The 11,239-nt window shown below is 41.4% G+C and overlaps 2 protein-coding genes across 3 annotated transcripts in view; one reads left to right on the top strand and one right to left on the bottom strand.

The window, feature by feature from the left end:
- Positions 1-1,858: 1,858 nt before the first annotated feature.
- hadhb (hydroxyacyl-CoA dehydrogenase trifunctional multienzyme complex subunit beta) lies at positions 1,859-9,639 on the bottom strand. 2 transcript variants are annotated; one of them, XM_086018503.1, is made up of 16 exons: positions 9,571-9,639; positions 6,592-6,664; positions 6,384-6,425; positions 6,220-6,316; positions 6,014-6,058; positions 5,770-5,869; positions 5,614-5,701; positions 4,375-4,562; positions 4,072-4,252; positions 3,795-3,916; positions 3,598-3,677; positions 3,460-3,507; positions 3,256-3,343; positions 2,836-2,910; positions 2,593-2,757; positions 1,859-2,513 (listed from the first exon to the last, which is right to left on the bottom strand). In XM_086018503.1, the coding sequence occupies exons 2-16, from the start codon at positions 6,656-6,658 to the stop codon at positions 2,478-2,480; spliced, it is 1,422 nt and encodes a 473-aa protein (XP_085874629.1). In that variant the 5' UTR covers positions 6,659-6,664; positions 9,571-9,639; the 3' UTR covers positions 1,859-2,477. The 2 variants fall into 2 exon arrangements, with proteins under 2 accessions (XP_085874629.1, XP_085874628.1); XM_086018502.1 differs by lacking the exon at positions 9,571-9,639 and adding an exon at positions 9,059-9,447.
- The window catches only part of hadhaa (hydroxyacyl-CoA dehydrogenase trifunctional multienzyme complex subunit alpha a), an 11,632-nt gene continuing 9,483 nt past the window's right edge, over positions 9,091-11,239 (top strand). The window contains exons 1-4 of the mRNA XM_086018497.1: positions 9,091-9,507; positions 10,302-10,343; positions 10,578-10,648; positions 10,768-10,901. Coding sequence (XP_085874623.1) covers positions 9,441-9,507; positions 10,302-10,343; positions 10,578-10,648; positions 10,768-10,901 — 314 coding nt within the window. The 5' untranslated portion in view covers positions 9,091-9,440. The remainder of the gene's footprint in view (positions 9,508-10,301; positions 10,344-10,577; positions 10,649-10,767; positions 10,902-11,239) is intronic.

Below are 11,239 nucleotides of genomic sequence, written 5' to 3'. Positions count from 1 at the left end.
CACGTGGGTCTGCCACTGATGTTTATTGGTTTACTTTGCTGTCTACATTGTAAAAGGATTAATGGGCTGCTCACTCTAAATCGGTCTCTAGGGGTTAAAAAGAATGGACAATAATTAAATAGCACTGCATCCGCCCCAAAAGACGCCAGCCCACCGCATCAACCTTACTTGAAATTCACCTATTCCGGGGGGTGTCAGGGAACATATCACCAGCGAAAAGTGAGATTACTTGAAGAAATACGTTAACTTAAACGTGGATGTGGGGGGGGGGCTCCATGACTATCGCCCTGCTTGTACCTATACCCTGCTTACCAAGGTATGCGCGTGCGCGCTGTGTGAAGTGAGACTCTAGTGTCGCGCGCAGAGCAGGTGTGCACGCGCACCAGAGAGGATGAGATGAAAGCGTGTGCAGACTCCACCTGCCGCCCTCCCCCCGCACGACCCCCCCCCCCCCCTCCACGTCCCACTCCTCTCTGCTCGTCCCCGCACCAGCTCCGCATCCTCCCCGCGCGCTCGCCGAGCTAGACGTGAAGATTTGTAGTGACAGCAGCGGGTGCCTCCGCCAGTCATCCCCCATAAAAGGTTGTGCGTGATCAAAAGCCCGCTGAGGCAGGGAGGCGGCCCGCCATGTCGACGCGTGTCTGCGTGTCGTCGGTGTCTCGCAGGGTTGAGGCCCTTTTTTTTTTTTTTTTTTTTTTTTTTGAAGCTTTAAAAACACAAAATCTCGCCTGTCTCTCTCCCCGCTATTTACATTTGAGCGGCGTTTTGCCTTCGCGCTAAAACATTGGTTTTATTCCCCGCGCCTGCAGCCGCTGACAGGTGCGGCTGCATAACCGACTCTTGAGTCAAGCGTGCATGGCTTCAACTGCAAGAATTAAATCTTTAAATACATTTTAAACGGAAGTGTCTGACTGAAGTTATGTTAACAAGGCTCCTCCAACCCGAGGTGGGTGTGTTGAGCAGCCTCCCTGGCGGGTGAGGTAAAAAGCAAGGAAATGTTGATATAAATGCAGCCAGGCGAGGTGAATTAGACAAATACTCAAAGCTCAGCTCACCCCCCCCCCCAAAAAAAAATATCTGCTGTATAAAGTCAACGTTTTAAGTCACCTGCCATTCACGCCCCTGCGTTTCCAGTCATGTTGTTTAAACATCACCAGAAAGGAGCATACACCCCCCCCCCCACCTCATTAACATCAATCATGTAGTCAAGAAGCAGACAGAAATATTCACCATCAATTAATATTGCAGTGCTGACACATCTTGGTGCAGGGGTCTCCATGCAAATGCCCCCCCAAAAGGCAACACACATTTTGAATTCTGACTTTGAATAAACACCCCCAAATTATTTTTGCTTATATGTTGATCTTTCATTTGCTTTAGTTTCCTGTTGAATAAAACATGACCATCATCATTAGCTGCAAAAAGACAAAACGAGAGGCAGGGCATGTGTGTTCCTCTGTATTGTAGTTATAGGAAACTGGCATAATTCATTTTTGATCATTAAGAATTTACTTGATCAAGTATTCATATTCGACATGATCAAGAAAAAAAAGAGTTATATGTAATACCGATACTGCTTAAAGCAATGGAACGTTACAGTCTCAAAGTCAGCTGGTAGAAGGATCCAGTGACTCTAATGAGTACAAGCTGCATTTAAAAAAAATAAATAATAAAAAAAAAACATTGAATGGCGCAATGTTAATCATTTCATATCAAACTAGAGCTGTCTCGGCTTCCGGGCTGATTGAAATAAAGCAAAGTAAAGAAGCAGAAATCGGAATTTGGAACAGGTCCATTTTGCAATGAAAATAAAATCCACTGCAAATACTGAAATACCCCAAAGTTACAACCATCAAGCTGCTTTCAAAGCTGGATGAAATCTGCCTTCATCACTTCCTTTTAATTTGTTCAAACAAAACAGTGTATGATTGTTAGAGAGTGTAAAAAAAAGCTTTAAGGATATGAAGAAATATGAAAATGTTGTTTTTGCCATTTCAAAAGGAATCGTCTATTCTGCTAATTTCACTGCAATTCTGTCTTCTAATGTACAGCGGTTAAAATTGCCTACACTTGTAAAACCAGTATGCGGCAACGGTAAAACAAAACAAAAAAAAAAAAGGGAATATGCATTCCGTCATCACATCCTTTAATTCTTACAATTTATAAGAAAAAAACAAGAACATTCTAACCTATATAAACAGCCTAGGTTTAGCTCTTCTGAAGGTCGCAATTAACTTTGTAATGACATATTGGGCTCCAAGTGCTGACGTGATGCTTCTGCCGTTCCCTAAAACCAAAAGTCCACATTCCACTGCGATACATTAACAGCCATTTTACACAATCACGCCCACAGCAGATTGACTCCTGGCTAATCAAGGCAAATTGGTGCAAATATATACACTTGGGCTGTAAGTAAATGCGCATGAGTGTTTGTTGCTTTTGTGATGAGTCTGATGAGGTTAGTCAGTGATGAGAATTCACTGGGGGTAGGCTTCAATCACCATGGCGTGACCCTGAAAAACAGGACCGGAAACATATTAAGACAATAAAAATGCGGCGTTTATGAAAATGTCATATGAAAAAATAACTCACCTGTCCTCCAGCAGCGCATGCTGCCACAAGGCCATACTGTCCTCCTTCTTTCTGCAGTCTGTGTGCAACCGTGGTCACCAGTCTGCAACCCGTTGCACCGAATGGGTGACCCAAGGACAGAGAGCCTCCCCAGTTATTGAACTTCTCCATGGGGGGAGTACCCACCTTTAACAATGTTATGTAGATTGCCGTTAGAAAATGGACATTGGCAGATTCAGGCTAAAAACAAAACAGCACATTTACCTTTGATTTTCTGCCCATGTAAGTCTGGGCAAACCAATCAGAGTCCATAGCCTTCAGATTTGCCATAATCTGACCCTGGAATACACAGAGATAAGCAAAACTTCATCTGAATGGCCTACAAGTGTTTTCCATACAAATACTGTAATTATAATTTGTGATGAAGCTTCATGAAGGACTTGTGATATTTATTCACTCCTCTAGATGGTGCTCGTGGTTTAAACATAAATGCTATGGCAATGGAAATATTTTACATTTCCACTACATCTTTAAACCAGCCATTGAAATAATCGAAGAATTCCGATGCGCAGTACGTAATACGATTACTCTAACAAGTGGCTTTCTATTGCTTATATTTTTACGGCACCAACTGCCACATAACTCTTGCATAACTTTTTCCCCAAATAGCTTTTGCTAACTTACTGCAAACGCTTCGTGGAACTCGAACACATCAATGTCATTCATGGTCAAGCCGGCACGTTCTAAGGCTTTGGGTGTAGCGTACGTTGGCCTGAAAAGGGTCAGATAGAATAATTGATACTTCAAAACAGATGAACTGGCTTATAGGAACGGAATAATTACAAACAGTCCAATCAAGAACATCGTCGGGGTAAGGGGGATACTCACCCCAGGAGTAACTGATCTTTGGGGTCCTGAGACACGAAGACAAAATCTCTGTCAAGGGGAATATAAAGAGGCATCGATCGAGTGTTATCTGGAGCGAAATGGAGGCTGTGCCGTTGCACAAGCGGGAAGCGCAGTTACCTCAGGTAGGCTTTAGGCTTGTAGCCCATTGCCAGAGCTTTCTCTTCAGACATGATGAGCACAGCAGAGGCACCGTCAGTCTGGAAGGATGAGCGAGTATAATGCGGGTTAGTTAAAAAAAAAAACACAACATAAAAACACCCTCAGTGTAAAGGTTAACCGTTCCTGCTGCGCTTCCCTTGCTGTGCATGTCTTACCAAAAAGGAGGAGTTGGCGGCGGTGACTGTGCCGTGAGGTTTAACAAAGGCTGGTTTCAGTTTGGCCATCTGCTCCTTGGAGGACGGACGGATGCCGTTGTCCTTGGAAACAATATCACGGCCTAAAAAAGACAAACATCATGTCGAGGAATATGGAGTTTTTCGGCAATCAGCTGCGGGTAAAAGAAACCGCAAATAGGTGGGGGTTCACCGCGCACCATTCTTTTATAACTAGTGAGGTTCATGATACAAACAATACATGTGATGAAATATTTACCTGGCACTTTAAAGGAGATGACATCCTGCAGCAAACCTGCATCCTGGGCTTTTTTGGCAAATGTGTGTGATCGCAGAGCAAAGTCATCCTGCTCCACTCTGGAAACGCCAAACGCAGCGGCCAGACGGTCGGCACTGTGCCCCATCGTTTCGGCCGTGGAGAACTCTGCCACGGCCGGCAGCTTCGGGCGCATAAAGTAAAAGGTATTGTATCGTTTCGGTAGTTGTTTCCTCATTTTTGGCTCCGGACGGGAATTTTCATTTGGGCGCATGCCTGTTTACAAACAATAGTGTGAATACATACTTCTGGTGAGAGGTGTGCCAGACGGATGCTGCCAATCAAACTGAGCCTCTGGCCGAGGGTCTTTGCCTTGTTGAGCGACAGCATCGTCTTCCTCATCTTGCGGCTGTGACGGATAGGGACGTCGGACATGAACTCGACTCCACCTGCCACTACGGCATCACACTGGCCGGCTGCAATTAGGCCAACGGCTATAAAGGAGAAAAGAGAGACAGAAGTCAGGCAGGTAGAAATTGGAACGGATGGCAAACATGTTTGGGTTTTTTGACGCAAACTAAATCTGTGTAGTTATTTCATTTGAGGTTAAGGCTATAGGCTTATAAAATGCCGTTTCTAGAAAAAAAAAAATAGAAATCAAGGGTTTTGTGAAAACACATATATATATACTATAAACTTGTGAATTTCAACTTTGACCCCAATATTTTTGCTTTTATGACACCTCAGATATACAAACAGCACTTTGCTTATTTAAAAGCCCCCTAAAAAATTCTAAAAAAGCAACTTTGATGCCAAAAAAAGTATGAAGATTGTGCTACATACTGGCAATGGGTCTGATAAACGAAACTGGTGACATCTGCTGGCGATTGCACGTCATTACGACGCTTCCCAAGCCTGTAACTTTGTGATTAATTGCATCAGAGCCTTGGCCATCAAATGCACACAAAAAACGCATTTCCCAAGTTAACTCGATGTTGGGGGTGTACTAGTAGATTATAAAAAACGATTTAAAACGATGTAGGCATCTAATGAGTTAAAAGCCCAAGTTGTTTTCCATTTGTGCAGTTCCAGCACCCTCTGGTGGTCAGTTTATTAGTGCAGCTTAATTTGATGCCACCTATGTTTAAGATCCACGCTAATCGTTGTGAATGCTGTTATTATGTACAAAAACAGAATATTGTGACTACAGTACCGTGAGCTTTACACATCTCTCCAACCTCCCCGCAATATCGCGACAATTACCGTATCGTGATATTTGGATATCGTGACATCCTTACATCATTTTGGTCACAGCGCAGGACCCAGATTTGGGTTCTAGAAATAAAATAAAATCTTGCTTGTTGTGGAAAGAAATAATAGTAGGAGTAATAGTACTTTGTAAATGCAACCATACTTTACAAAAAAAAATTAACACATCCTTCAAGACTTTAAGCACCCGTGGGAAAAGCCTGATAAATGACATTGTCAGGTTGACGATTAGATATGGCGTTGTGTTTATCACAAAGTGCCCCTGATATACTGTACCCGAGGTCATGGCCTGGTTGGAGGAGATGCAGGCCATGGTGACTGTGTGAGCAGGGATGCTGTCAGAGAAGCCGGCACCCAGCGCCGCCTGAGAACACAGCGAAGCATGACGCTCAGCAACGATCCGCGTGCGTGTTCAAGCGTTTGAATAAATACCTCTCGTGCTACGTTGCTCGTCTTAACCTCCTGGATGACTGTTCCATAAATGATGTAATCCACAGCATCTTTGGGCAGGCCTGTTCTGTGCAGAAGACCTCTACATAAAAAATAAAAAAATTTAAAAAAGTATATTTGCGAGGTTAATGATCTTTAACATGATGTTTTTTTTTTTTTTTATTTACTGGCCATAAAATGATGTCATAATGTCCAAAATAGAAGTTCTCTCCGGACACACACTTACTGTAGAGCTGCTCTGGCTAAGTCGTGAGGCATCAGGTCAGCATAGCTAGAAACAAAGCACGATCAACATCAAGCAGCTGAGGTCATTTTTCTGACAAAAACTATATATTTGTAACATTTTCATTGTTAAAATGGATAGGCTTCCTTGAAAAAAACTTGTATAAATAAACAGGAATCTAAACAAATAAGTAGTAGAGTACTACGTACGTAGTTCCAGACATTAGGAAGGGGGTCCGTACTCCTTCGACTAGTACTATGTTCTTCACGCCAGGACGGGCCAGTGTCTTTTTGCTTTTTGTCTGAGCTGGAAAACAAATAAAGGTTGGCATAAGCCTCGTGCTTGCGTTCAGTCAAACAGTGGGAGTCTGCACCTTGAGCCTGTAGCTGAGTTGTCGTGCTGAGGGATCGTGCGGCTGAAACAAAAAAAAACAAAAAAAAAAAAGACATTCCTCAAAATCGGTCACGATTAAAATAGCTTGACAGGCACTATAGCGCTCGATAAAGACAAATTTGCATTTTGTGGGTCAACCTCTGTGATTGGGAAAACTTGAGCAATTAGACGAAATGTTGACGGCTTACCATACTGCGCAGCCCACGAGGGGCTGACAGGGGAGCTCCGCATCGACTTCAAGAGCATGGAAGCCATAACGTTCTGCAAAGAAAAGGGGGATATTTAGCAGCTTTTTCCAACCCAGAAGGGCCTTGCTCAGCCCTGAGTGGCCACTTTTCCATGGAAGCTTTTTCGGGACCGTGCAGTTACATTGGAACCAGTCCCAGAACCTCCTGCGAGGTGCATATCGCAAAGACATGCAATAAATGCAAACTTAAATGCGTGTCGTCACTCAATGGTTGGACATTATCTAGGGAAATTCTAATTAATTAGCTCAGGACACACTGAGCTTGCTTGGTTTTCTGCATGAAAATCTGAACTTCTTTCATTTGATAATAAAAATGTCATTTGTTTAGGTACATGTTAAATATCGCAAAAACCCATATCGAATATCGCACGTTTTCCAACATTGTGCAGCCCTAGTATACCATTTGTAAGTCGGTCTGTTTTAAGGGAAAAGCAACAAAAGCCAGGCTGGACCTAGTGAGGATGGTGCGGTGTGGTGTCAGGCTATTCTGGAATGGAAAAGTGGCATTACAGTGCGGTAAAAGACAAGGGTAGCACATCACTTCAATTCACTCTAATGATATGTCGCGATTTGGATTGCGGCAGGTCACATTGACAGGCATTAGGGCTGCTCGATTAAGCGATTTTGAACCGAAACCGAATTTTCTGGAACAAACGATGTTAAAAACGTTCAAATCGGCACCTTCGATTTTTTTATTTTTGGTGTATCTAAGCCACCGTAGCTTCCTCTGCATTTCCGCTTCCTCCGACGAGCGCGCATACCGGAAAAAGTCCAACACCATCCATGGCTACCAACGATTCTGGTATTTGCTCAGGCAAGTGAGCGTTTAGTTAATAAATCGGGCAAATATAGATCTGTAGTGTAGTGTGTGCCCCGCATGTACAATACAACCCGCGAGCAAGTAACTCAACGTCTGAAAGGCGTCCCTTTTTTTCTCCTCTACAACCGACATCTGGCCAGCTGGTACATCCGTACTTTTAAGCGTGATGGTGCATTGTATTATTGAGTGCCAGTTTTGCAGTAATCATTGATTTATGTTTAAGTAAGACCAGGGAGAAATGTGAAAGGCTAGTCACTAGCTGGTTGGTAAAATGACTTGCTGACAGACTGTTTGGTTTACAGTCTACCTTCTCAGATGGTGCACTTTCTTCATTCATTATTGGTTTAATTAAGAACAGATTTGAAATCTATTGTGTAAGTAAAATGCTGTTAATCCCATTGTTCTGTGTGTATTAAGTTAAATTAACTGGCATTTTGAGGTCAAAGAAAGAAAAATTAAGTTTAAATAAAATACATTAAAAATACTTCCTTTTTCATCATTTTTTTTTGTTTTACAAAGAAATCGTAATCGTAATCGTAAAATCGGGTTTGAGACAAAATAATCGGGATTTTCTTGTTAGGCAAAATCGAACAGCCCTAACAGGCATACAACAAAACAGTCACATATATCCAGAATAAGTACATTAATAATAATAATAATGTTAATAATAATAATAATAATAACAACAACAACAACAATAGCATTGAGCAGTATACTGCATCATATGCACACACATAAAAGTCAGCTCATAAACAGCCATACATGGTTTTTGATACAGAAAAAATAATATTATGACAGACTACTAGTCAGCATATATACAGCAACGATAGGTAAAATGTATGTTATGCAGTGTATTTCTTTTATGACAGACTACTGGTCTGTGTCTACTGGACATCTTGTACAAAATAATGACAAATAGTTGATAACTATTGTTAGAAGTGCTTAAGCATATTCTGCATAATCAATCTTTTTTTTTTCTCCTCCAATAATTCAAATTTGCACTGTACACTGCACAGTACATACTGCATAGAGGATATCGTGTGGCAAACATACCACTTCATATTTCCATTTGCTGCTTATGAGGCGCCAGCAAACGCAGGTGACGTGTTTTTTTTTTTTTTTTTTTTCAGATGACCGCGTCGAAGTCAGTTCTCTCCGAGTAGCCAGGAATTGAGCAAACAATTTACTTAAATGCAGGCGTAGACAGCGTGGCAATCCTTATATCGGTTAATGTGTCATTTCATTGACGGTCACCCGGTGAGCTCAACCCTCCTCACCCGGTTTATGACCCTTCACCTACATTGGATAACTCAAGAGCGTTAAGAATAAAACGGGCTAAAACGTATTTCAAGGTTGATTGTGCATCCACCGCTATTTAAAGCAAATGTCTTACAAACACACAATTGAAACAATTCGGTCTGTATTACAGCACCGTGTTGAAAACGTGACTGTTAGCTTGATGGCAGCGTTGCCTTCTTTTATCGCCAAGTTTCCTATTCATTACTTCAACATTTTGTGGGTAATCATAGCATGCTCGAAATATAATGTAAATTCAGCTACTTTGACAATAATAAGACAGAGTTTTTACCTGGACAGTACTTCAAGTACGTGTTCGCTTCCCTGTCAAAGGCTTGGCTGTGCACAGCGTAGTTGGACTACAAACCCCCTTTCAGTCTCGAGGACCCAAGTCTATATTAGCTGACCAAAAATATGCCAGAAGATGGTACTAGTCCTCAATGACAATATAAACCTTCTATCCTTTTTATCCAGATTTCTGATCAAAAATACACCATTTAAGTGCTAAAGCAACATTACTTTGTCTGAAATTAGTAATCATTATTTAGAGTAAAGGACATTTATGTAATGGCGATTAGTTTTTTTTCTACTACCGAATGTCGCTCGACTCTCCAAAATCTGTTGCGCCCTTTTGAGTTCGAAAGTCATTTCTCAGTTTCCACTTTCAGTTAGACATGGCTGCTACACTTTTTGCTAGCTGTTTCTCTAGGTTTCCTACCAGAAAATACTTCCTTTTGTCAGGTACGTGACACAAACACACATAATAATGTACTACTCCAAAATCCAGACCATCCCTCAATTTACCGGTAATCCAATCTCTGTCAATCAGTTTCATTGAATGAGCCGAGGTGAACCTTCACCTAGATAAGAGCAACAATAACTAGAGGTGACGCACGGTGGCGCTATGTTGGCTGAAAACTGCCTTTTACAAATGTACCTGAACATTTACGTGTACAGTTCATACTGTATGTGCTTTGATTTGACGATTTATTTCACGCTGACAATTGCTTGGAATATCAGATATACAAGATTCAAAGTGTTTACTATGATAATTGTGAACAGCAGCGAAACAGGTTTCCCCTGTCCAGTACAATGAAATTCTTACTTTGCTCTCCACGTGAATGTCATCGTAATTATAATTGTGTAAAATACAGAAAGATTAAAAAAGGATACAAAGCAAATAAGTCTACAAAGAGAGGCATAGCAAGACAAAATAAAGAGGTCTAAAATATGTTTTTTATTTATTTATTTTCAGGGCCGATACCGATTATTAGTATCGTAGTAGGCAGATTAATTATATTTGGAGCCAATATTAATTTGCGGTAAAAGGGAAAATACTGGGAACATATATATATATATATATATATATATATATATATATATATATATATATATATATATATATATATATATATATAGTGACACTATGCACTGTGCAAGGTCAAAGTGGCGGCGCATGAGCAGGGTTTACCAGTAACACAATGTTGGCATTGGCAATGCAGATTCAAGTTAAAAATCTGTCTCTTGTTTCATAGGCCATGCAAGAAGGTGCATCTCTGTGTCCTCATCGCTGGCAGGTAGCTATCCGCTTGATGGTCCAACATGGGCAGACCTTTTTGCTTTTGGCTTCTTTTACTCCCTCCCAGTTGTAAAACTTCCATCTATCCACTTAGTCCTTGCTTAAGGACATTGTTCAGAACATTTGTGATGCTTACATCCTCATGTGTCTTAAAGTTGTAGATACTAATAATGCAAAATGTGTCGCCATATGTCTGATATATGTCTCAGAATTTACTGTTTTCTCCATCAAGCACGAACACACGTCAGCTACGAGCTCAAGGATAATGTTGCGGTTATCCGACTCAACGATCCCGCATCCAAGGTGAGTGTCTTCACGAAAATGAGACACACGCCAGAGGGATTGTGACAGTCTTGTTTTTCCCCGACTTAGTCTTGCAGTGACGTACTGTATATAGCATAATTATTCATGTGTTTGTGCAGGTGAACACACTGTCTGTGCAGATGCAATCTGAGCTGACAGAAGTGATGAGTGAGATCTGGTCGAACGGAGCTGTGAAAAGTGCTGTCCTTATCTCCAGGAAGCCTGGCTGCTTTATTGCTGGGGCAGATATCAAGTAAGATGCACGTTTTGTACTTTGAATACTTCATGTGAAGAGCAGTGTCACCGCAGACAAGATTGACTCAATCTAACACAGTGTGTTGCAGAACTCTGTGATTATTTGAATTGAAAAAGTATTTTCATTCAGACATTGTGGAAATAGAAATAATCACTTCTTGCGTCAAACTTGTCACCTCCCCAAAAAGTATTGAAAGTCGACCCCCAAATTTTCCTTACAAGAATATGTGCTATGCAGGCCCACTAGTCGAAACATTACATTCTGATTAATACGGCATTTGTGGAATATGATTAAGCAGTAAAATGCACCCGCTTTTAGCCCATCTCATTTTAGCT

Source organism: Filicampus tigris, chromosome 20 (assembly GCF_054856515.1).
Source record: "Filicampus tigris isolate MCC_2025a chromosome 20, RoL_Ftig_1.0, whole genome shotgun sequence".
NCBI lineage: Eukaryota > Metazoa > Chordata > Actinopteri > Syngnathiformes > Syngnathidae > Filicampus > Filicampus tigris.
This window is presented reverse-complemented; position numbering and strand designations above follow the sequence as displayed.